We start from the raw sequence: 27,053 nt of genomic DNA on the forward strand, positions 1-27,053 counted from the left end.
CACGAGGCACTTTCCTCTGCCAATCACCAGGTCTGTACTAAATGCCTGTGCACTCATTTGTCAGGTTTCCTCCCAATGTCCAATATGACTCACCAGGGCTGCCATCAGGGGGGGACAGCCCATACACATGTAAGGGGCCCAGGCATTCCAAGGGGTCCAGCCGCCCAGGCCTAACCAAGGAGATCAAGTTGTTGCTGCTGTAGTAACTAGCAGTGTAGCCGCAGAGTAAGCTGATGCAACCAAAGGGATCTCTTTGCTGGATTTGGCTGTCACTTTGCTGGATTGGGATGTCTCTTTGCTGAATATATGGGGATGTCTTTTTGCTGGATAGGATTAATTTTCCTATATTAAGTTGTAAGAGTGTTTAAAATAAAAGTGGGTGCACTGAATGACTCGGTGGGATGGCCAGCGGGCGGATTCGGTGGTGGGGATTGTTGGTTGTCAGGCCCAGAGGGGCCCAGGCCTAAAGCTGTGTAAGGGGCCCCGACATTTCTGATGGCTGCCCTGTGACTCACTATTGGACCAGTGTGAAACACTTCAGACAAACTGAGCTGAACCTGAGCACCATGAGCAGACCTAACTAGCAGATCCTGCTCTCGGGTAGGCAGAGAACAATATAGATTTTCTTGGCAGTCTTTCTGGTAAGCAGAAAGGATCCAAAACGATACTCTTTCTCTAGCACCTACCTAGGAGGGCGCTACACAATCAAAACAGTATACTGCAACATTCCTTATTATTGCTCTGTATGATAAACAATAATTAATCGGCTTTTTTTCCACATTAACTGTTTGACTCAACTTAATTTACTTAACTCAACTTAATTGCTTTTTTGTGTTTCTTATCCCCATCTCTCAATAAAGTTTTTTTTTTTTCCATTACAAATTTAGCGCACCCCACGTAGGAGCTCCTGGTGAATAGCGATCCCCCACCCTGCACAACCAGGCACACCAAATTTCCACAGGCACACTTGAGTCAGGAAACAGTCCAGCAACTTTGTTTATGTGTTTTATTTAGGGGTTAATAAACTTGAATGGGGATAGGATTATTTTGGGATGCCCACGTGACTTTAAAGAACTCTTTAGGGACAATTCTCCTATATACAGTCTATATACATACTCCTCAGCTTCCTCCAGCGCACTTGCTTACAGAAATTCTGGCTGGCACACCGATAATTGATCTGGCAAAAAGGCAACATTTAGATCTTGTAGCAAATACCCTTTACATGCAGGAACCTCGGGTCCCTTGGGTTGTGTAGAAATACAGTGTCCAGGCTACATCCCTGTGGCTACTGATCCCAGCACCACCTCTTCAGGCACTGCCATCCCACCTGGCTTCAGCTGCCCCTTTCACTAGCCCTCTGTAACGCTCCTGCGTTTTATGTATAATGTGGATTTACAGCTGCAGAAATATTCCACTTCAGTAGTCATGTAGAGAAACGCTGAGACACCAATCCCAACTCCCAAGACTCATCATGTGTGGATAGTCTCAATTCAGCAAGTAAATACACACACTCAATAAGATGTTCCTAGAGTGACTTATATGTATAGTAATATAGTGATGATAGGCTGAAGAGACAGGTTGGGTAGAGATGGTAGATGACAGATACTTGAAAGGAATGTTCTTGAAAGTAAGATAGTAGCAGATGGGATGCAGATAGGTTTACATACAGGATAGACCAACCCAGTGCAAGAGCAGATGGTATTAGGCTCAAGAGCTAGCAATCTTAGTTAATGCAGATGTAGTAATAGTCCTTAGTATGCAGAGCTAGATAGTGTAAGCTTTAGTATGAAGGTTATAGAGGTTTCCCCTGTGGGGTACTTATCACTAGTAGCAATGTAGTAGAGGAGAGGTTCAGCAAGAGCGGATGATCCGGTAACGGGATACAGGGATCAGCAGCGTGGTTCCGATAGCGAGGTATGCTTGCAAGCATGAGAGCTTCAAGGCAGATTATGCGGCGTTGAACGAACATGTGAGTGAGACCGCCGGAGGTTGAAATAGCCGCTCCAGCGGCGCTCAGTGATGACAGCATCGGTCTTAAAGGTGTATGCGCACCTTACCAAAAGAGAATGGTGGGGCGCATACACTTAGGAAAAGTGGAATTAGGGTACCAAAGGTACCAGAACATTACAGTACCCCCCCCTTAAGGCCGGCTCCTGAAGGCCTCTGGAGCTGGTTTGTCTGGGTACTTCGCATGAAAGTTGCGGATTAATCTAGGGGCATGTATGTCAGAGGTGTTTAGCCAGGTGTCGTCTTGGGGCCCATAGTTCTTCCATCGAACTAAGTATTGAAGTTTTCTTCTGTGGATACGAGAATCCAGAATCTTTTATCTCATATTCTTCTCCATCTTCAACTTGTACAGGAGGAGGAAGTGGGATAGTAGGCCTTATTCCTTGGTCAGGAACATGGGGCTTCAGTAGCGACACATGGAAAATGGGATGTATTTTGAGGTCTATTGGCAATGTAAGCTGTACTGCAGCTTTTCCAATAAGTTTCTTGATTGGGAAAGGTCCCAAGAAGAGAGGTCCAAGCTTTTTGCTAGGGATTTTCAGTCTTAAATTTTTTGTTGAGAGCCAAACGAGGTCCCCAATAGCATACTGAGGAGAAGGTCTTCTGCGAAGATCATAGTACTTCTTTTGTTGACTATGAGCGTGTGCAATGGTAGTATTAAGCAAACCCAGAGAGTCCTTTATTTGGGTAAGATAGTCTGAGGCTACTGGGTTATTTGAAGGAAGGATGCGTGGTGGAAGAATAGAGGGATGAAACCCATAGTTCAAGTAGAACGGACTCTGCTTGGTCGTACTCTGGGTTGCGTTGTTGTAGGCAAATTCTGCCAGAGGGAGAAGATCCACCCAATCATCCTGTTGGTAAGAAGTGTAACAACGTAAATATTGCTCGATGCATTGGTTGACTCTTTCAGTCTGTCCGTTGGTCTGCGGATGGTAAGGAGAAGTGAGCTTCCGCTCAATTCGTAGTATGTGACATAGTTCTTGCCAGAACTTAGAAATAAATTGTGATCCACGGTCAGACAGAAGAGTTTTTGGGATACCATGTAACTTAAAGACATGTTTCATCAGGAGTTCTGCCGTTTGTTTGGACGAAGGTAGTCTGCGATTAGCAATGAAATGTGCCATCTTTGTCAGATGGTCCACTGACACCAAGATGGTATTAAATCCTTTGGAAGGAGGTAGTTCTACTATAAAGTCCAAGGACACAACTTCCCATGGAGTTTGGGGTATTGGTAGACTGCATAGTAGACCGGATGGTCTCGTAGTGTCAATTTTGGACCTGGCACAGACATTGCATGAAGAGACGAATTTTTGTATAGATGTTTTCATGTCAGGCCACCAGAATTGTCTGGTAATCAGATTAAGAGTCTTTGTCATACCCATATGTCCTGCCATAGGCACATCATGCGATAATTCCAAGATCTTGGTGCGCATGGTAGGTGGTATGTAAAGTTTGTTGTTGTAGTAGAGGAAGCCTTCTGCATCGGTATTTAGTTGTGGTGGGGGTGAATCCAAACTTATACCATGCAAAACCTCTTCCTTCAAAGAACGGACAACTCCAATAATACGCTTGTGAGGTATTATAGGAACGGAAGGGATTTCAAAGTAGTTTTCTTCAGTTAGTCGTGATAGTGCATCCGCCTTTTTGTTCTTATCTGCAGGTGTGTAGGTCACTAGGAAGTTAAACCTTAGAAAGAATAGTGACCATCGTACCTGTCGGTGAGAGAGAGTTTTGTTAGTCTGAAGATATTGAAGATTTTTATGGTCCGTGTATATAAGTATTGGTAATCGGGTGCCTTTGAGTAGATGTCGCCAATTCTCCAGAGCCAATTTTATAGCAAGCAGTTCCTTTTCACCCACGGGGTAATTTACCTCTGGACTGCTTAAGGATTTAGAAAAGAAGGCGACTGGATGGAGTGGTGAAGTGTTAGTTGGTCGTTGGGAGAGTATTGCTCCTACTGCCATGTTTGACGCATCTACTTCCAGAATGTATTGGAGGGATGGGTCTGGATGGCGTAGTATGGGAGCAGAAGTAAACCTTGTCTTTAACAGGTGAAAAGCTTTATTTGCTTCATCTGACCATTTGAATGGTCTCTTAATGCTAGTGAGCTGTGTGAGGGGTCTCACAATGGCAGAGAAGTTCCTGATGAATTTCCTGTAGAAATTAGAAAATCCAAGGAATCGCTGTAGCGCCTTGCGGGTGGTTGGTGTAGGCCAATCCTGAATGCAGGATATCTTACTCATGTCCATCTTGATTCCTGTTTTGGATATGATGTAGCCTAGAAACAGTACCTCTTCTTTATGAAACAAGCATTTTTTCAGTTTCACGTATAGGTTGTGTGCAAGCAATCTCGATAATACTAGTCTTACATGTCTTATGTGTTCAGACAAGGATCGTGAATATATAAGTATATCGTCCAGATATACCACAACACAGACATCTAGTAAGTCTCTGAAAATATCGTTTATAAATCGTTGAAAGGCTGCAGGGGCGTTGCATAGCCCGAATGGCATTACAAGATATTCGAACAATCCGTATCTGGTTCTGAATGCAGTCTTCCACTCGTGTCCATCACGGATTCGAATGAGATTGTATGCCCCTTTCAGGTCCAATTTTGAAAAATAGGTAGCTCCACGCACCTGCTCAATGAGCTCAGGGATAAGCGGTAGAGGATAGCGATCTTTTATCGTAATAGCATTCAACTGCCTATAGTCGATGATAGGTCTGAGACTTGAGTCCTTATTGCGGACAAAAAAGAGTCCTGCTGCTGTGGAAGAAGTGGAAGGTCTAATAAAACCTTTTTTTAAATTCTCATCCAAATATTCTTTGAGATGGGAAAGTTCATCCTGTGAAAGTGGATAAACATGACCGAACGGCAATTTGCTATTTGGGAGTAGATCAATACTACAATCATAGTCTCGATGGGGAGGTAGTGCTTGAGCATTTTTCTCAAGAAAAACCTCAGAGAGATCCTGATAACATAGTGGTGCAATCTCATCTGTCACCACAGACAGGATCTTCCCGGAAGACGGGAGGTTACACGTACCCTCGCAATAGCAAGAGAGGAAGGCCAGGGTCCGTTCCTTCCAATCTATGGTTGGTTGATGTGTGTGTAACCAGGGAAGTCCCAAAACAATGGGAAAGTGGGGTGAAGGTATTAGATCGAAGGTAGTGGTCTCCATATGAGACCCGTTAGTAGTGACTAGGAGTGCCTGTGTCTGATCAGTGATCGGACCAGAGGATAAAAGAACACCGTTAATAAGACTCACTGAGACAGGTTTAGGTTTAGAAATAATAGGGACTTTATTTAAAGCAGCAAAACGTATGTCAATATAATTTCCACAAGATCCTGTGTCAATCATGGCCTTAGTAGTAATCCTGTTCTGGTCCCACTGTAATGTTAAGCAAACAAAAAGGTAAGGGTTAGTAATTGAAGTTGTCAATCCAACTAGGAGGACATGTGAACACTCACCCTTCTTTTTGTAGACTAGGGGACAGACGTTTATCTTGTGATCCGGGGATGCACAGTACAAGCAGAGATTACCAGATCGTCTTCTGGCTCTTTCCATAGTTGATAGAGGTGGGCGTATGGTTCCTACCTCCATAGGAGCGGGGTCATCGGCCGAAATCCGAGAAGAACTGGATAATGGCATTCCCATTTTTTCAGCCTTTCTTTCTCGTAGTCTTCTATCTATGGTGATACTGAGTTGTATCAATGCATCCAGGGTTTTTGGCAGATCCGCTCGGGCGAGCTCGTCTTTAACGGCCTCTGATAGGCCAAGCCTAAATTGAGTTTTCAGAGATGCATCATTCCATTCTGAATCAAGGGTCCATCTCTTGAATTCTGCGACAAAGTCTTCCACAGGTCTCCTACCTTGTTTCAAGGACCTTAATTGAAGATCGGCAGTACTCTGCCTATTGGGATCATCATATAGGCTAGTAAGTTCTGCTAGAAATAAGGTATAGGATTTGAGAAGCTGATCGTTTTTCTCAAAAAGAGAGTCTGCCCAGGCCCGAGGATCGCCTGTTAGGTAAGAAATAATAGTACAAACCTTAATGTGATCAGTAAGGTAGGTACGGGGTTTTAGCAAGAAAAGTAACTCACATGCGTTTTTAAATTTGCGACATTTTTTGCGATCGCCTGTAAATACCAAAGGAGGATTTATTTTGGGTTCAGGGGACTGAGCAGTGGTAAGTTGTGTCAGTCTGGTTACCTGCTGCGTCAGAGCCTGATTTTCTTCTCTTAATTCAGCAAGTGCGTGTATTAACGCAGTTACTTGCTGTTTTAATTGTGTCACCTGAGTGGTTATATCTGCTGAATCCATTTGAGGTTCGTTCAATCTGTAACGCTCCTGCGTTTTATGTATAATGTGGATTTACAGCTGCAGAAATATTCCACTTCAGTAGTCATGTAGAGAAACGCTGAGACACCAATCCCAACTCCCAAGACTCATCATGTGTGGATAGTCTCAATTCAGCAAGTAAATACACACACTCAATAAGATGTTCCTAGAGTGACTTATATGTATAGTAATATAATGATGATAGGCTGAAGAGACAGGTTGGGTAGAGATGGTAGATGACAGATACTTGAAAGGAATGTTCTTGAAAGTAAGATAGTAGCAGATGAGATGCAGATAGGTTTAGCAATCATGTATGGTAGCAAATGATAGAGTAGCAGGTGAACATACAGGATAGACCAACCCAGTGCAAGAGCAGATGGTATTAGGCTCAAGAGCTAGCAATCTTAGTTAATGCAGATGTAGTAATAGTCCTTAGTATGCAGAGCTAGATAGTGTAAGCTTTAGTATGAAGGTTATAGAGGTTTCCCCTGTGGGGTACTTATCACTAGTAGCAATGTAGTAGAGGAGAGGTTCGGCAAGAGCGGATGATCCGGTAACGGGATACAGGGATCAGCAGCGTGGTTCCGATAGCGAGGTATGCTTGCAAGCATGAGAGCTTCAAGGCAGATTATGCGGCGTTGAACGAACATGTGAGTGAGACCGCCGGAGGTTGAAATAGCCGCTCCAGCGATGACAGCATCGGTCTTAAAGGTGTATGCGCACCTTACCAAAAGAGAATGGTGGGGCGCATACACTTAGGAAAAGTGGAATTAGGGTACCAAAGGTACCAGAACATTACACCCTCCTGGCTACATCCCACAGTCCTGCCAGACTGCTCACTCACCAGCCCACCCAGCTGACTTGTCTTGGAAACTCCTGGACGTCTTAGCTGGCTTCTGCTGTCCTCACTTTTGTTTTCATGCCTCCAGGAAAAAGGTTCCTCTGTGTGTTGAGGGGGATCCTTCCAGCACCCGAACTCCAAGCCCAAGGTCACCCCCCCTCCCAGACTGGGGGGGCAACCTCAAGGACCACCGACAGCCTTCTTAGCACTCCATCTTCTACCTGAGTCTCCTGGCTGGCCTCACCCCTGAGTACTTAGGAGGTGTCCCCCCCTTTCAAGCCCATATGCTTGAGATTTGCTGGGGCCCTCCTTAAAACTCCAGGCAGCTCCTCTTAACCTCCTTCCCATTCTACTGGAAACTTCTCCAATGTACCAGCAAGTAGGAGGAGGCACCAGAGTGCTGTCTGCTGAGTAATTCAGCCTCTCTAAGTCACTCACCCTGACCCAGATTCGACCCAGACTAGCTCTTAGCCAGGCCAAAATGTACCTACATTACAGCTATGTACATTAAATATAGAAGACTAAGCTAGATGGTGCTACACAAATATAAATCTTGAGATCAATGAGATCCAGGGAGGCAACAAGGTGATATGATTCTGGAGTCAATGAACATGTTCATGTGCATGAGGGCTTCTTAGAATGATGGGAACTTACATTTAACATTTACATGTTACATTTATAGCTGGGAAAGATGGAAGCTATCACAAACACACATTAATATGGATGCAGAAGGGGTGTCAATTTAGGTCTCATTGTGCGAGGCATGTCCAAAAATTGCAGGACTGATAAGCAGAACCAAGAACATAAAGGAGACCATGCTAGCCACATTTAGATGAATCCGTTTCCTGAAACCTGGGTTGGGCAGTATGTATCCTATCAGGAAACTTCATCAGCATTAATTTGTTCCTGACTGATATTACAGTGTAAATGAATTCTTCCAGACTTTCCTCCATTCTTCCTCCTGTGTAGGCATGTGCAGGTTGTGTTATTTTCTCCAACCTATTGGCAGAACTGCGCCGTCTCTTCGGGTTGGTAGGAGTTCAATAAGGATGAAACGTCTCCTACTTGATTTCCTGTTGGATACCGAAGCCCCATTAAATTTGGGCAGTTATCTTGATTTGGGAACCTATAAATATGAGGGAATGACTGATTGCCGCTGTGAGTTCAGGACAAGTAGGGATGCATAGTTTTCCGTTTCAGGGTGTCCACTCTGCACCGGTCCCAGACAGATTGCCTCTGGCCTTTATATCCTGCAGTGGCCTGGAGGAATCCATCCTCAGTTAACTTTACCACTGCCCCCTCCGATGGAGCACTCCTCTGATACAGTGAAATTGTAGGTGGAACTTGTATCACTGTGGAATAAAGTCTACCTCCTTATCAGTATTCTGCAGACAAGGAAACTGTGCACCTAACAGCTTTAATGGGGCCAATATTATTTTTGATTGTGGTGCCACGTTGGATGACTATTGAATTTTGTTGATCTCTATATCATAAAAATAGGGCTAAGCCACTCTGCCTCATGTTTCTTCTATATGTTTGGTACACCACTTAGGCCCCGCTTACACCTGCAGTCCTGGGACATGATTATTTTACTAAAGGAACCTTTAATGCAATTCAATGTAACAGGCATATATAGAGCTTTGACAGAGTTTTATCCCAAATTCTTTTGATTAAGAGAGATTAACTTAAAATCAATGTGTTTTTATTTACAGTTACCCCAGCAACCAGCAACCATAATTCAGCAGCTACCTCCACAGCAGCCACTAATCACTCAGATTCCTCCTCCACAAGCCTATCAGCCGCCACGCTCAGGCAGCATTAAAGAAGGTCAGTTGACAAACTATTTTTATAGACACACCCTTTTAAGTAGTAAACTCTGCTTTTTATCTCGTACCTACAGGTAAGCCTATAATAAGAATTACCTGTAGGTACAGTAAATATTTCCTAAATGTGCACCGTTTAGGAGATATTTATATGTGTAGCAGCCGGTGACATCACTGGCACATATGCACTGTGCTCTCAATGGACAGCATGCCATCCCATTGAGAGATGGCATGCTGGCATGCAAAAAAAAATTCATCCCCTCCGCAGAGAGTGCTAGGTTTCTTTTCAAAGTAAAGTCTAAAGCCTCATACACACGCACCGATTGTTGGCCGACCGATCGGCCGTCTTTTGTCCAGTGTTGTTGTGTTGGTTGAAATGTGCTCTAGACTTGCACTGGACTTTTGTTGGCCGACAGAAACCAACTTCAGAAGTGATGTCATGTTCTGGTTTACTTTCCGTGTTTTTTTCTTCTCTGAGCATGCCCAGTCTTGCTCATCACATTTTTGTTGACGGCCAACAAAAATTTTATAGCATGCACACCAGATTTTGTTCGGCTGAAAAGTCGCAGTCGGTTGTCGGAAGCATCATACTAACAAGCCGACAATCGGCCGATCGGACGTTGGCCGAAAATTCACGGCCAACAATCGGTGCGTGTGTACGAGGCTTTACTCTAATGTTGGTAAATTCTAAAGCCTACTTTACTAGTTGACAACTTATTTATCTCTATATTTAGCTCCTGTGCACAAAATCGAATGTTTAGATTATATTGATTGCTACTTTAGAACACTGTGGGGGAAGACCACAGTGGTTTAGTGGTTGGCACTCCAGTCATTAGTTTGAAATCCAACCAAGACACCACCTGTTGGAATTTGCATGTTCTCCTTTTGCTTGCATGGGTTTCCTTCTACACTCCAAAGAAATGCTGGATTACAAAGCAGGTTTCATTAATAATTGTACAAACATCATTTACTTGGATACTTTGGGTGATATTCTAAACAAAGCCATTTCAAGAACTAATGTTTTTCATTTATGGTGGCACAGTGGTGCTATTTGTTATTTGCTTAAAGGTATTCTTTTTGCAATAAAAGCCAGATATCTTATAAACAACTTTTGCTTTCTATCAGTGAGCAGGTTACTTTAAGATTATTTTACTTGCATATGGCCACTGTATGGATGCTTTTAAAGAAATTATTAACATTTGGTATATTCTATAAATATTTGATCAGTTTTTCATGCAGACCCGTAAACTTGTTAACTCTTTATCAAACCCTATTGATTTAATTGTTTTTTTTTTCCTTCCCACTAAAATACTATTCACATTAATACTAGCCTTTTGCTTCAGTTAAGTAATTACTCAAATGTAATTGTGAAAATATTATATGAAGACTTGATTACATAAGCTTCATTAGCGACATTACTTCAGTACTGGTTATCTATATCAGTGGTTCTCAATTCCGGTCCTCGGGACCCACCAACAGGCCAGGTTTGCAAGATAACTAAATTACATCACAGGTGATCTCATTTGCTGCTCAGTGATTGCAGTATTCTAGTCTGCATCCCCCAAGGTAATACTTAAAATCTGGCCTGTTAGTGGGTCCCGAGGACCGGAATTGAGAACCACTGATCTATATAGTATCTCCCCTAACAAATAGTCCACTTGAATGATGTTTACTCTAATGCCTCGTTTCCACTGAGCTTTCTGGTATGGTTCGGTTTGGTACGGTACGCTATTTATGCCGTTTCCATTGTGAATTGTACCCTAATTCCGAACCGTACCACTTTTTTGGGACCCTTTCGTTGGGGTATCAAGCACATTAGTACCGTACCAACAGGATGGAGCTACACCCTGCAGAACTTTGATTGGTTGACAGAGAATCGTCTATCAAAGCTTTCCTGCTACACCACGCCTATCATGAAAGGGTACTATTGGCAGTGGAAATGCAAGGTGTACCGTTCCGAACCGTACCATACCGTACTGAACCGAACCGTACCGTACCACTCAGTGCAAACGAGGCATTAGAGTACATATTACATAGATGGCAGATACTTTGTGAGAATATCTGTGCTGCAAGCCATTCAAAATACTGTACAGAAAATGCAGTGTGTCTAGAGAATTTATGTTTTCTGTCCTCTTGCTTTTGAAGACATGGTGGAGATGATGCTTATGCAGAACGCCCAGATGCATCAGATTATTATGCAGAACATGATGCTGAAAGCATTGCCTCCTATGGCAATGTCCCAACCTGCCGGAAATGTACCACCTGCCCCATCTCAGTCCCACCAGGTAATGTTATCGCCTGATTATCATTCAGTCTTTTTTACATATTGCCTGCTTACATTACACTGATACCTTAAATAAAGGTCTACTCAAAATGTATCGTTCCATTGTAAATGTTATCCCTATGTAGCATATTAAAGTGTATGTCAAGCCAAAATTGTTTTTTTTTTATTTATTTTTTTACATTTTGGATAGAGTGGAACAGGGATTAGAAATCTTACTGCTATCCAGAGCCTCTATTAGAGAGATTTACCCTCAATTCCAATCTTTCTGTCAATGTTTTTTTCAGAAAATTAGAGAGAATCTACAACAGCAAGCAACAAAAAATTAGTGATTTTGGTCTTCTCGCACTCTACTCAAGAAAAGCATTTTTTATTTTAGACTTTGTTAATGTTGAAGTGTTTCCTCACTTCCTGTGTAATAAAATATCACCAGGACAGGAAGTTAGTGGAAATCATTTACACAATTTTGAATAGCAGTAAAAAGACAAGGGTTAAATTCTTTCCCCACTCTATCCACAACTAAAAGGTAAGTTTTTGGCTTGATATACACTTTAAAGGTGTCTAGATCTTGAGCGATAGTTGTTCCTCACCCATGTGATTAGACGGAGCGCCAATGCCACTTAGCTCTACTCAGTTGCCCATATAATCCTAATGAAAAGCCACAAGAAATTGGTTGACAGTAGCTCATAGTTATATGGGGTGATTTTAATTCGGTGACTGCAAAGTTGTGTGTTGTACCATTCTTTTTACTATACTGTTGTTTAGAAACAACACCCATAACCTTTTATAATATAAGTAGTTATTTGAAAGCACACATAAACAGATTTTGGTTCACTTTAAAAACTGGGGAGTCATTGAAAACGTGGATAGAATCAGTGTGTGTTTGCTGTAACATGATCCAGAGACATTTTGCTTTTGGTTCCAACCTAATTCCAAATTAGCCATGCACTGAGCTGCTGACATTCACTGAGTCTTTATGGGGAATGAAGCCACATGTATAGCTGCTACAGGCCTGTTAGCCTATAGTCAAATAGATAGAGTGGAACAGGAATTAGAAATCTTACTGCTATCCAGAGCCTATATTGAAGAGATTTTGCCTAAAGGTGGCAGCGCTTTAGAAACGCGTTGCGGCCCACCCCCTCCTGATTTGGTCTCTTGCTAGCTGAGAGCGGGTGTGAGAGCTGGAGACGCTGCCAGTTAAATACCTCAATACGGCGGGTCTGAGCTTATCGCCACAGTGGTCTTCTCATCCCTTGTGACAGCTGGCTACTTGATTGGTGATCCACATGCTTGATTGGTGATCCACATCCACAATGTATGCAGCTTGCAAGATACTTTTATGTAAGTGTACCTGAATGAAGTGTTACTTGCTTTTACTATCACACTGACCCAGGGGCCCTTTCTGCTGTTTTTGCTTTTAGTTTAGATCCCTGGTGTCTTCAAAGAAGCAATGTTCAGTCAATCTTAAATTACTGATGCCCCTTCTTTGCACCTTGCATTCTATCTGGAGAAGAAATTAGTAATTTAATCTTATCAGCTGAGAAACATTTCACTAATTGAAACATAGTTATTGCATATTTAAAGTGTTATCCCAAAAAAATGATATCCTGTTCCTTTAAAGCATGTTACACAGCACAGTGCTTATGCTGTGCAATTTGGCCCCCTGTATCACCTGGAATACCTGAATAGGCTGATCCTGCCTGGTTCTGCCCTCCCCCCTGTAAACTGACCACGGTTTATCATGGCTGCTGAGCCCTGACACCGTGGTCAGTTTACATGCCTCCATCATCCGCAGCTCTCCTCTGTCCTCCTCTGTCCTTTCCCCCTCCCTCCCTGCCTGTCAGCCCCCCGATTCTCCCTTCCTGCTGTAAAAATAACTGTATTTGCTTTCTATAGTTCCCTGTATTAGATAACATGATGTTCCCGAGTGTATGCTACCTAATACATTATTTCCTAAACCCCGCTCAGTGCTCACGTGACTGCCCGCTGGTCTCCTCCTCTCCTCTTCTCTTCTCAGCTGATGTCAGCGGGGGATACTCAGCCTCTCCCCCTGCAGCTGTCAGATCGGGAGAGGAGACCAGTGGCCAGTCACGTGGGCGCCGAGTGGTGCTCGGAAATAAGGTATTAGGCAGCATATTTTTAAAAAATAACATACACTGGGGAGCATCATGTTATCTAACAGAGGGAACTATAAAAAGAAAAAAAGTGGCTTTACAAACACTTTAAATCATAAAACAAACATTTACTATATTGCAGCTTACTAGTTCTTAGATATGGTGGTTGCATTAATTTTCTTTTTTTTAAGCTTTTTTTACCCTAATTTTTACCTGGTGTATCTGCCAGTAAAACACGCCCTTTCCTAGGGTCAAAAGACTCCCCTCACTCTACTATATCAGGGCAACAGAAACAGGACAGCCTAGACTAGAGAAACGTTCCTCTCTTCTTTTCTCCATATAAAGAGCAGCAGAGTTTGTAGTCCTCAAAAATAACTGAAATTATGTAACTGACAAGAAAACAGCACAGGTAGACAGCGGAGGAAGATAAGATTTCTGGCAAGATCAACAGGTACTGTGTTGCAAATATCAAACAGAAGCAAAACACTTTATGGTATATTTAACAAAACGGAAGAGACCAAATAAAAGAAGTTTGTTTACATACTCAATTTTTTAATGATTTAGTTAGGGCCTTTTCACATTGGTGCACTTAAAAATGCAGTATGTGTTTTTGATTTGTTTTCAGGTTATCTGACTCCCAGCATGCACCTGTGAAACTTGGACATGTGATTTTAAAAACACACCAAAACACACTGCTTGTGTGTTTTCAAAGCAATCCCATTGAATTACAACAGAAGGTGTGTTTTTGGTGCGCTTTTGAAAAGCGCACCAAAAATGTTGCATGAAGGACTTTTCAAAATGTAGGGCAACAGACGTGAACAGTTACATAAGATTTAAAGGGTAATGATTTTCATTCACCAGTGTGAAAGGGCCCTTATGAAGTGACTTCTTTTATGCTTTATATGCTTTCTATTTTTCTTTGATTCTAAAAGACCCATTTTGTATTTCCTTTTTAGGATCCTAACTATGCCAACCCTGTGGTGCTTAGAGCGGAGAAGGTGCGTCCCACTTCAGTACATCACCATCACCACTATACACCTCCTGGCCTTCCTGGAGCTCCACCAACACTACAGCCACCAATTGGTTATCCAATGTGGTCTCAGATGATGCCTTCAAACACCATGGGGCACATGGGTGGAGTTCCTCATGCAGTGCATCATGTTACTGGCCCAACTACAACACTACCAGCAATGAACATGTAAGTTATCTACAGAAGAAAACATGCAGGTGTACCAGGGAGTAAGTTTAATAAAATGTATAAAATAGCTAGCATAGTTCCAGTTACACATCTCATATTACTTCCACCTTGTATATTATGTACTCATTGATCTTATCTATCCTCTAACAACATTTCTTTTTTCAAGTGCAGGAATGGATGGAATCACCCCCAGAGTGCCGAGCATACTATAAGACCCTAGGGTGGATAAGGTGAGTGTTAGAAAGATATTAAATCATATTTAGATCTTCTATATAAAATATACACCTCTCAGATGATTCAGACCTAGGTCCTCTCTTAGAGACCATAATTATATGGGCTGATATTTGATTTTTCAGTATGTTATTTTACATACAGTATATTCAGGGCCAGATTAACGTAGGGGCTATTGGAGCTGCAGCTCCAGGCCCCTACCTTTTATATAGGCCCCGGGTTGGCCATATTCACTGTTACCGCTCTTCTGTCACTTGTAAACACAGAAGTCTGGCTTCTATGCTCGCTTCCCCAGGCAGCACCCTCAGAACCTCCCCACACAGCGCGAAGGCCGGACAAGGAGGGACAGTTGCCGATGCATGGATGTGTTTATGGGCTTCAGAGACCGCATCCCATGTTGAATTAGGCATGCATGGCTGCACCCTTCCTCCTCTGGGTGCATGGCAAGGCACGGCCCTTAAGGCCCTTCAAAATCCTCAGCACCAAGCCCATGATGCTCTTAATCCGGCCCTGAGTATATTCAAATTAATTGTATTTTTAGCATATTCCCAATCCAGGTATTATTTAGGTTATGCTAGATCAGACTAAAACCTAAAGTAAAAAACACTCGCTTGCAAAATCAGTTGCATGCATCTTTTCTGAATGTGTCTTTACTGGTAGAATAAAATATGTACAGTCTTCGTGTGTATACAGAACATCAATGACAAGATGCAAAAACTGATCCAATCTAACCAATCTAAAGGGATATGGCAAAATGATTAAACGTTGACCTACAATTCTAGCTACTCTTCTTTTTTCTGTAGGCATCTCCCAAGCCATGTCCTCAGACTCCTTCTATTCTCTATCTACACCTCCTCACTGGCTTGGTTGGTAGACTATCATGGTTTCCAGTATGACCTCTATGTTGACAACACCTTTTTTCTGATACAGGGATGGAGACGCTGGGCATTACCTGCTGGTGTCTCACCTAAAGTCCCACATAGCCTACATTGTTTATGTTGACAACACCTAACTTGATCTCTCTATTCCTTAGCACACCGCTTTGGTCTCCTCGTGCATTACTAATTCACTGACTGACGTATCAGTATGTAAGTCACACAACTTCCTCAAACTCAATCTGTCCACAACTGAACTCATAATATTTCTTCCTCCATGTCTCCCCTTTTTCATTAAGATAAATAGCAATTGCCTCAGCCATGCAAATTTGTTTCCCTAAATGCCCGGGAAACGCTCTAGAAAAAAGAATGATGATTACAAACACAGTGAAACACTCTACAGCACATGATGGCCACATACAAGAGACCCACAATAAAGCCACCAAGATCCCCAAACTCTAGTTCACTATTTTTAAATTGCTTATCACTGCCTATCCCCAGATTCTAAGTCTAAGGTAATAGGCAGCTTAATCAATAAGGCAATTACATGGCAGCTCTTGGACACCTAGCATCATTTTGGGTAGGGCCTTATCTGTGAAAGGAAAGGTGGGACAACAAACATGCACATTTGTCAACATATATTCTACAAATTCTAACCAAATCTTATTTCTGGAATCATCGCTGGACCATTTGTCCTACTTCTGAAGGCATTGTGCTCATAGGTGGAGATATTAACTGGTGCTAGATTCTGCAACGGATGCCTACAAATCCTCCTCCCATATTTTGTACGCATCCCTTTACGAGAATCAACAGATGCTTGTGTCAATTTTCATTTGATTGATTTATGTCACCTTTTATGCCCTAAAAGGAAGAAATTTCACTTTTTTTCCTCTCATCCACACCAGTCTTCTACTCATGTTGACCTCTTTCTGGTCAAACATAATTTCCCAGGCAAAAGATACCTCATTAGAAACAACTTCGTTTTGGACCATGCTTCCATCTCTCTAGAAATAGAACTTACAGCCCTCAAGGTTAAAATGAAGTCTTAAAGACTAAATGCTACTGTTACCTAAACTTTTGACACATTGGTACAGAACCCCACAAGTCCTGCTCCCTCTTTTCCCATCTGTTACATAACGATACTGATGATGTGGAATTTCTCCAGGAGACATACTACATGTTTTCTAGACTTGCATTTCTTTGCAAGTCTTCTGGAGAGAAGTGGGCCATATCCCCAAATAATCACTGATCATGTGCTCATGGATGAACCAGCATTCCTTTACTTTACCACAACCTTTTTCCCCCGACAGACATACAAAAAAATCCATCTTGCCAAATCTGTTTATTGCTGCATTCTGGAACAGTGGAAACAACCTCTTGCTCTGCCTCCCCATCTATAGATACAGTGAGGGAAAAAAGTATTTGATCCCCTGATGATTTTGTATGTTTGCCCACTGACAAATAAACGATCAGTCTATAATTTTAATGGTAGGATTTATTTTAACAGTGACAGACAGAATAACAACAATAAAAATCCAGAAAAAAGCATTTCAAAATAGTTATTTTGCGGATGGGTGGCTTATCGGAATCTGGAAGCCCCCTTTAACAAGGGGGCCACCAGATCCCGCCCCCCCCTATGTGAATGGGTATTTGGTACATTGTACCCCTACTTATTCACCAAAAAAGTGTAAAAAAGTAAAAACCACAGGAAACAGTTTTTGACAAGTCCTTTATTAAAAAGAAAAAACATAGTGTCCCTTGGTGTAAATCCATCATCCATCATGACGCCCGCTGGACCCGAAAAATAGAAAAAATTAAAAATGCTTTGCCTCTTAAGAGGCTACCCGCCGTATGCCCGATCTTCGGCTTTGACAGTTCTTTTATAGGTAAGGGGTGGGGCCACCCCGGCTACGTCACCCAGTGGCATCACCCCTTCTGACGTCACATAGCGGGTGATTTTCTTTTTAATAAAAGACTTGTCAAAAACTGTTTTGTGTGGTTTTTACTTTTTTTAAACTTTTTTTGTGTACCCAATACCCATTCACATGGGGGGAGGGGGGAGGCGGGATCTGGGGGCTTCCAGATTTCGCTTAGCCCCCCACCAGCGGACTCCGACAACCACAGCCCAGGGTTGTCGGGAAGAGGCCCTTGTCCCCATCAACATGGGGACAAGGTGCTTTAGGGGTGGGGGGGCAGAGCCCCCCTGCTCTAAAGCACCCACACCCCCATGTGGAGGGCATGTGGCCTGGTATGGTTCAGGAGAGGGGGGGACTCGCTCATCCCCCACCACTTTCCTGACCTGTCAGGCTACATGCTCAGATAAGGGTCTGGTACGGTTTTGGGGGGGGGGGGCACGCTGTTTTTTTTTTTTCAAATTTTGCCATGGGGCTCCCTCTAAAATCTATACCAGACCCAAAGGGCCTGGTATGGACTGGGGGGGGGGGGAGGGGGACCCTTCGCCATTTTTTGTATCTGTATTGCCAGGAGCTAGCAATACATTACAGCCGGGAGCAAGTTTAAATTAAATTTTTTCTTTTAAAAATGTCAGTATTGCTGCAGCAGGCTCCATACATCGTACAGATGCCCCACTTTACAGGTACATTAGGGGACCCCCCAGTTCTATTCCCCCCTCCCCCTACTCCTCAAAAGTGCCAATTGTGCAAGAGGAGCGGGGGACGAATCCTTAAAGCGGAACGTCCCCTTTTGGGTGGAGTTCCACCTTAAGTTTCCAAACCTCAACACAGAGCCAGGCTTAGGCTCCCCAGCCTCCATAACCCCACCTGTACCCTCCATCCTCCCCTATCCAATATTCAACATTAGCTATATTTATCAGACCCCCCCCCCCCCATTCCACCTAAAATCAGAAAACCTAAGCACACATTGAGTAGCACCCTTTCTACTGTTCTCTTCTGGCAAGCTCGCCTCATGGAATGTAAAACATACACTATTACAAATTAGTAAGTTTGATATTTGTAAAGGCAAATACACCCTTGAAGCTACAGATGTTCATTGTTTGATGATGCAGTTTATGTAATGTACTCTGTGTGTTAGTTATGCTATAAAGAATGCAAAAAAAAAAAAACATTTACAAAATTATCAATCCCTCCCTGGGTGCTAGATGCAATCTTGGACTCTGACTCTCCTTTCAACTCCACATCCATTCATTGTCCAAATCTTGCCTCTTTATCCTCCCTAACATCTACAAAATATGCCCTTCAGAAACCAATGACAACACAAAGCTACTAATTTTCTCCCTTGTTATTTCTCGCCTTAACTGACCATTACAACTCACTTCCCATTTGTCAACCTTTAGACTTATCGCCCTTCCATCTATTATGACTGCTGCTGCCAAAGTTATCCATCTTACTAACTGCTTAGGATCCGCCACCCTTCTCTGCCAGTCCCTGCACTGGCTTCTGTGCAATCAGCAAATAAAATTTGAAAGAACAATTATAACAAACAAAGCTATTCCCAACTTTGCCGCAAGCTTCCTCACCAACTTCATCTCAAAATATCACTCAAACTGTCCTCTCTGCTCCACCCTGTAACCTCCTTCCATGCTGTCCTCCAGTGCCTCTCGCTACCTTTGGAACTCCCTATCCCAATCTGTCTGCTTTTGGGTGATCCCTGAAAAATCATCTCTTCAAGGAAGTCTATACTGCCGCCATTTGAAAACTTTACTTTTACTTTCTCCATCAGCTTATTCTTTCTAGTTTTTTCCATTTGTATCACTTGCCCCTCCCTTTTAGATTGTAAGCTGTCATGATCAGGGCCCTATTTAGTGCCCATTCACACCACAAAACGTCCTCCAGATCTGTTCTGGATGCTTTTGTGCATGCACGTTTTTAGCGCTTTTTTATGTGTTTTACTGCATTCAAGTACAAATCAGTGCAGTAAAAAAGCAGCATGTACTTTTTTTTCTGGAACTGAAAAGCACTGGAATATACTGTCCCCCTTTATTTTGTAAAGCTCTGTTCAAACTGTTGGCACTGTTTAAACCCTGTATAATAATTCCAAAGTTAATATAGCTGATAAAGTTAAGGTGGTTGTAAACCTCAGACATAAAAAATAAACAAAGCATATCCCTCTATAGTGTGTATTTGCCTCGATCCAACGCAGAGCATCATTTCTCTCTGATCTTTCTTTCCTCTGCTATCTGTATGAGTCATTCCTAATAGTCTATGCCAACATAACAGACTCTCAGGCTCCCAGGGCCCCCTCCAGTATATAGCAGGTGATTGACAGCCTCAGCTGTGTATGTTTTCTCATGAGCCTGTGTATGGGGGGGGGGTGTCCCTACCCTTCACTCAGCTCTCAGATTACACTACAGCTCTGTGCTCTAGCTTTGCAGAGTATGACATCAGATCCCCGCCCCCTGCCTTCTACTGCTGAGAAAAATTTTGATCCCAAAAGAGAGAGAAAAACTTTGCTATAGTCCTATTTATGCATTCTTTCTTTTATAGAAGAAAAAAAAAGGTTTTTACATATTTTCCAAAACATCCAACACAGGATTATGACAGCAAGAGTAATACTACAGAAACCACCCTGGATCGGGTGCAGTAAAAATACAAATAGACAATCATCTGCAAAAAAGACCTACTTAAAAAATGTTAACTGGAGTTGGCTTCAATTTGTTAGTGTATTTAAATCTGCTTGTGCATCTAATACTCCCCTCCCCCCAAGTCTGACAATGCTGCTGTCCAAAGATGTCTCCATTGCTCCCTAATAGAGGGAGTATGTCGTGGCCAGATTACCAGGTGAAAACAGAGAGAAAAAAAAGCAAAAAAATAAAATAATGCAGCCACCACATCTAATGATTGATAAGCTGCAATATATTCCATTTTTGTTTAAAACCGCAATAAAGTATACCTAAGGCAATTTTTTTTTTTTTTTTTAGTTTCGGATAGCATGGAGAGGGATTAGAACGCTTGTCAGTTTTTATTGCTGTCTGCGCTCCTATTAAGGAGATTCACCCTCTCTATTTGTCCTGTTTAACATTATCATTGAAATTGAAAGTAAAAGAAAATCCCACATTTCAGATTGTCCCCAGAAAATAGAGGAGACATTGTCCAATGGGGACACTAGTTGTGGTGACCTTCCCTTAATTTGCAGGGATTTCCTCTCACTTTCTGTTTGGCTATTGGCTATTGGACAGGAAGTGAAGGTAAATCTCACCAATGGGACACAGATGACAAAAAAAAAAAATCTGACAGGGGTTATAATTCTCCCTCACTCTATCCAAAAATGGAGAAAAAAGTTTTGCTTATAGTTCTAGTTTAACCATGTACACTGATTCGTGCTGGAATGAAAAAACTCCTCATTAGCACCTCGTTCTAATACAATACGCACATTTAACCACTTTACCACCGGAGGATTTTGCTGTCTTACGTCTGGGCCACTTTTTGCGATTCGGCGCTGTGCGACTTTAACTGACAATTGCGCGGTCGTGAGACGCCATACCCAAACTAAATTGACGTCCTTTTTTTTCCCACAAACAGAGCTTTCTTTTGGTATTTGATCACCTGTGCGATTTTTACTTTTTGCACTATAAACAAAAAAAGAGCGTACATTTTGAAAAAATAACAATATTTTTCACATTTTTTTATATGAAAAAAATGTAAAAATCAAAATTTTTTTACATTTTTTGCCAATTTGTTTTATGCTACATATGTTTGGTAAAAAAAATCACAATAAGCGTATTTTGATTGGTTTGCGCAAAAGTTATTGCGTTTACTAACTATAGGAAAGATTTCTGTAATTTTTGGCGTTTTATTTTAACGAGTAATGGCGGCGATCTGCGATTTTTTTTTTTTGCGGGACTGCGACATTGCGGCGGACAGATTGGACCCTTGACTGACATTTTTGACACTTTTGGGGGTACCAGTGACATTACTGCAGTAATCAGTGCTATATATATGCACTGTTACTGTAAAAATGACACTGGCAGGGAAGGGGTTAATTTTATTGGAGAGGGAGGGGTTAATGTATGCCTGGTGCTTACTAACGTGTGTGGGGGGAGGTGACTGAGTGACACAAGGACAGATCGAGGGTTCAGCTATGCTGAACCCTGCAATCTGTCCCTGCCTGTCACTTAGGAGATCCGCCCGCTTGTGTTCACACAAGCAGGCGGATCTCCACACTCAATTCCCCGACGATCAGGGAAGAGCAGCGGCGATCCCCTGGCCCGACTCCCGCTGTGACTGAATACAGCGGGAGCGAGCCTCCGGCGGGCCGAGAAAGGGGAGTGTCTGGCGACGTAGGTCTACGTCGCCAGACGATAACGAACCACTTTGCCGCAGTAGTGCTCGAGTGAGCATTCGGCAAGTGGTTAAACAACGCTGGGAATTGTGGTCCCTTCGGACCAAACAGTAATTGTTATTGATTGTATAAGACTCTACATTACTGTTGATACTTCCTCATAACTGGTTCAATGTTATTTCTCTTGTTCTATACATTGAATGCTTTTCATGTATATGTTTTCTTATAAAAAATTCAATAAAAATTTATTTTGAAAAAAAAAAAATAAAGGAGGTACACTTTGTGGATCATAAGTCAGTCAATAACAATTGTTTCCAATATCATCGCTGACATCATATAATTTATTTATACTTCATAATCAATATGTTTATAGATGTCTACCTTTTAAACGAAAATGCATTCATTATTGCCTAACTGTTATTATGGTTGCAGATATATCCCAGAAGGAGCAGGAAAAGACGACTATGCATATTGTACAAAATTTAAAATTGAAGATGTAGCTGGATAAGTTAGACGTATCCATATAAAATGGCTGTAAGGCCTTCCTAAGGTGACAGACTGAAATCCCAGGATGGGTGCCACCAGGCTTTATACTCAGGATATCCTTTCGACTTTGTACTGGTAGACTGTGGGCCTGATTTACCAATGAGCCAAGTGAGGTCAATTGCAATGAAAAGAAGTGAACATCCAATCAAGTTCAGAGAAATGAAATAAAATGGAGCATCTCTTGCCTATGACTGGATGTTGTGATGTGAACACAGGTTACTTTCTTATCCTTCAGCTTACATCACACCTCATTAAATTAGGCCCTGTGTTCTTTCATAGCTCTTAAATCATACTACAGGATCAAGCTTTGTAATGTGAAATTTAATTTTGTTTTATTTGTATTAGTTATCTTCCTAAAATTCTAATTATGTACAAAGATCCTTAAGCATTTTGGCTTACAAAAAACTGTATGTATTAAATAAATAAAAAGGATGTTTGCAAAGCAGCTTGTGCGGGGCAGTTTGTTTTCATGTTCTGCAGAGGCCATACTGGAGCATATTAGATAAATTAAAATATAGGAAAGAGAAGGAGGCGCAACACCTAGTGCATTACCCGTGGTCACCGTATAAAATGTTTTATTAAAATGCCAAATGCATACTCAGACAGGAAGAAAGTAAAATTGCATTAAAAGATTCCACCACACATGAAATGGAACACATCCTGTAATGAGACTGCTAACGCGTTTCGGGAGTCAAGCTCCCTTCATCAGAGCTCTGATGAAGGGAGCTTGACTCCCGAAACGTGGGACCACGGGTAATGCACTAGGTGTTGCGCCTCCTTCTCTTTCCTATATGTATCCCAGTTGGAGTTCCCCGCCTGAGGAGAGCAGCACACCGGTCTTCCCCTTAGGAGTGAGCGCTTGGCTGAATTGATTGTTTAGATAAATTAAAATGTTCAGGTAGCCAAGAAGAAAGTTGTACATAAGACTGGTGTTTTAAATTTGAACACACATGATAACATACAGTTTTCACCCAGCTTACTAATGATTCGCCCACTATGCGATAACTTTGCTTATGTTATCAGGCCTGCCCTCCACAGTGGCCATTACCTTTTTGTCCAGCTTTAGACTGATTTAGAAAAAGAGGGAAAGCTTCACTTTGCAAATAATACCCAAGAAAATAAAAAAAACAGCATTTTTGCTTGCACATGATTGGATGATGGAAGTCAGCTGAGCTTCTGCTCATTTACTAAGCTCTGGAGCAAACACCCTTGCAGAATGCAACTGCATTTACAAAGTGCGTAGTCTATTTGCCTTTAGTGAATTGCATACTGTCAGTTATGGTGACAGTCACTACTTTGATTGATTTTGTGATACTGGTTTTAACCAGTTGCCGACCGCTTACCGCATATTTACTGCAGCAGTGTGGCTCTCCCAGGCAAACCGACGTAGGGCTACGTTGGTCGCGCGCCTGCAGCTATTTTTAGCACTGATTACTGTAGTAATGTCACTGGTCCCCCCAAAAGTGTCAAAAATGTCAGTCAGGGGTCCGATCTGTCCGTTGCAATGTCGCAGTCCCGCAAAAAAACGCAGATCGCCGCCATTACTAGTAAAAAAAAAAAACAATAAAAATGACATAAATCTTTCCTGTAGTTAGTAGACGCAATAACTTTTGCACAAAACAATCAAAATACACTTATTGCGATTTTTTTTTTTACCAAAAATATGTAGCAGAAAACAAATTGGCCTAAAATGTTTAAAAATTTAAATTTTTAATTTTTTTTTTTTTTGAGAATGTCATATAGCAGAATGTAATAAAAATTTTTTCAGAATTGTCGCTCTTTTTTTGTTTATAGCACAAAAAATAAAAATTGCACAGGTGATCAAATACCACCAAAAGAAAGCTCTATTTGTGGGAAAAAAAGGATATCAATTTTATTTAGGTACATTGTCGCACGCCTGCGCAATTGTCCGTTAAATTTACCCAGTGCCAAATTGCAAAATATGACCTGGTCATTAAGGGGGAAAATCTTCCAGTCTAGAAGTGGTTAAACTTTTCCTAGAATGTTAAATATTGAAATACAACCTTAATAAAATTTGAAATTTTTCAGTAATGAACCCCTAATATGGCCCTTCTGTTACCAAAGTATGCCCTTTTTTGCTTCCCAAGTAGTCTGTTACCAGGGTTTTGTATTATCTTTAGTGAATCAAGCCCTATTTTTTCCAATACATGTTTTAGATAACCTGGATTTTGACTGTGGATTTACAGGGATTCAAAAACTGCTGAATTAAATACATTGATACATCATACCTAAGAAACAGAAAATGCTACTGTGCAGTGATGGATTTAAGTGACGGTTCACACTTCTGCGAAGCGGGAACGCTGTGAATATACAGCGTGTTCCTGCATCGCATCCGCTGCCCTGGCAGTTCACACTGCCATATGCGATACGCTGGGGTTGTCGATTAAAAGTTAACGACACCCCCCAGATCAGATCGCATTGGTTCGCACAGAATCGGATCGCACTAGTGTGAACCACCATGCGATTCGATTCTGCTGCGGACCAAAAAAAGGTTCCTGGGCGAGTTAGGTGCGATTGCGATGCAAATTCAGCCATACAGGCTGTATGGCTGAATTTGCATCGCACAGAGATCGCATGTAATTTTAGGAGCAGTGCGCTCCGAATGTCAGTTGGGCATAATAATATGCCTAGACGGCATGGGAGTGTGGCTGCAATCGTTTTGTTAAGTATTTTTTAAATTCGGGACTTTAGCGTAATCGCCGCTATGTGTTTTTGCTTATCGGGTTTTTGAATGGAGTTTCTAGGCGGGAAGAACTCTGATTGGCTGATTCAAGTCAAAGAAGGCGGGAAAGTCACGCGTCAGCCGGGCGGGAAACATGTGATCCACGTGCGGCTACGTCATAGGCATAGGCCTATATAAAGGGCGGCGCGGCTTCAGTCTCCTCAGTGTCTCTGAGCGGCTTGGCGAGCTCAGTGTCTCTGAGCGGCTTGGCGAGCTCGGAGCTATAATACTCTGAGCTATAATACAGAGCTCGCCAGCCGCGGTAGGAGATGAAGACTCTCGTGCGGAGACTGCTGGAAAGAGCGGCGTCCGAAGGCGGAGAAGAGTGGCTGAAGAAGTGCCTCCAGATGTCCGGAGCGGAAGAAGAAGATCCGGCGCCGGAGTCCTGTGCAGCGCCGGAGTTCCCGCCACAGTCGCCACCGCCGGAGGTCCAGCCACCGTCGAGAGCCAAGCCGCCGGCGAGGGTCCAGCCGCTACCAGAGTCGCAGCCGTCGGCGGAGCTTCATCTTCCGGCGAGAGTCAAGTCGCTACCAAGGGACCAGCCGCTGCCGGAGTTCCAGCCGTCGCCGGAGTTCCTGCCGCCGCCGGAGGTTCAGCTGCTTCATGAGGACCAGCCGCCGAGTCAAGAGGTCGTCGGCCGGGTGTCAAGGGTGGCCGCCGGCGCGCGGCCTACGCCCAGAAGATCCCAGCGGAAGCCTCGTCGGAGCCTTCCAGCGGAGCGGGGCAGAGCAAGGATGGAGGCGGCATCTGGAACTTCGTTTCAGCCGGCGAGGATGGCAGCGGAGTCCGGACCTTCGTTTCGGCAAGAGGCGGAGATCTCCCCGGAGGAAGAAGAAGCAAGCGGAGCGGGGCCTAGTCGGGGCCGTGATGCGCCGGGGTCAAGTCAGGTCGGAGGAAGGATCCGGAAGCGCCGGCAGGAATTCTCCCCGTCGCCCATTCGGGGCAGGGAGGGGAAGGGGCGGCCTCTGCGCCCCTCCCCCTCAGGTAGGTGTGCTTTCTTTTCTCCTACAGACGGGGACTTTCGGGCCACGCCCCCTTCGCCAATGGAAGAGCAGGGGTTCAGGCCTTTGGGTAATGCTAATGTGAATGTGAATCAGTTTCAGCCTTCTGTACAGGTTGCAGCTGCCCCTGAATCTTGTTATAAGGAGGTATTACCTTGTGAAATGTCCCCTCTTTGGTTTCACCTTTCCAATTCTATAAAAGAAAAAATCTGGAAAGGTGAATACCTGGATTTGCTTTCTTTGCTCCCTAATAGCAAAGAATTTTTGAACAAGGATGATAAAAAAGCAGATGATTCAGATAGAAGACGCCCTGTAACCAGGTCCTTTTTTAACTGGTTACAGGCATTCTGCATATATTCTTCAGTGATGGGTGAGAAATACCCTGAGAAGTGTTCAGGTCTGTTCCAACATATTGAACATATTTTGGAGGCATACAGAAGTTTTGGTGGGCTGGGATGGTTCCAGTACGATGAATCTTTCCGCCAAAAAATTTCTGTATACCCAAACTTAAAGTGGGGCATGAAAGATGTGGGCTTATGGCTTAATTTAATTGTTCCAGCCAGACCTATTTTTCCTAAAGCCCAAGCTAGTTCATCCGGCCCCAATCCGGCATATAAGAAAGGAGTATGCTTTGCATATAACGAGTCACAGTGCAAATGGCTCAATTCCTGTAGGTATCGACACGAATGCTCCTTTTGCGCTGGGCCTCACCCGGTGGCAAAATGTTTTAAAAGAGCCACAGGTTCCCACACAGGTAGGGATTTCTCTAAAAGCACGCACGCCGGTGAAGCT

The 27,053-nt window shown here is 42.9% G+C and overlaps 2 protein-coding genes across 3 annotated transcripts in view; both read left to right on the forward strand.

The window, feature by feature from the left end:
• LOC309557587 (uncharacterized protein C21orf58) overlaps positions 1–22,809 on the forward strand; it is a 41,110-nt gene extending 18,301 nt beyond the window's left edge. Inside the window, exons 6-10 of one of the 2 annotated variants that reach the window (XM_082260378.1) lie at positions 8,904–9,018; positions 11,160–11,299; positions 14,366–14,607; positions 14,774–14,837; positions 22,404–22,809. In XM_082260378.1, coding sequence (XP_082116504.1) covers positions 8,904–9,018; positions 11,160–11,299; positions 14,366–14,607; positions 14,774–14,819 — 543 coding nt within the window. In that variant the 3' untranslated portion in view covers positions 14,820–14,837; positions 22,404–22,809. The remainder of the gene's footprint in view (positions 1–8,903; positions 9,019–11,159; positions 11,300–14,365; positions 14,608–14,773; positions 14,838–22,403) is intronic. The other variant, XM_082260377.1, reaches the window with a different exon arrangement.
• The window catches only part of LSS (lanosterol synthase), a 119,103-nt gene that overhangs the window by 3,686 nt on the left and 88,364 nt on the right, over positions 1–27,053 (forward strand). The window lies entirely within an intron of this gene.

Source organism: Pelophylax lessonae, assembly GCF_965119305.1.
Source record: "Pelophylax lessonae genome assembly, chromosome: 6".
Taxonomy (NCBI): domain Eukaryota; kingdom Metazoa; phylum Chordata; class Amphibia; order Anura; family Ranidae; genus Pelophylax; species Pelophylax lessonae.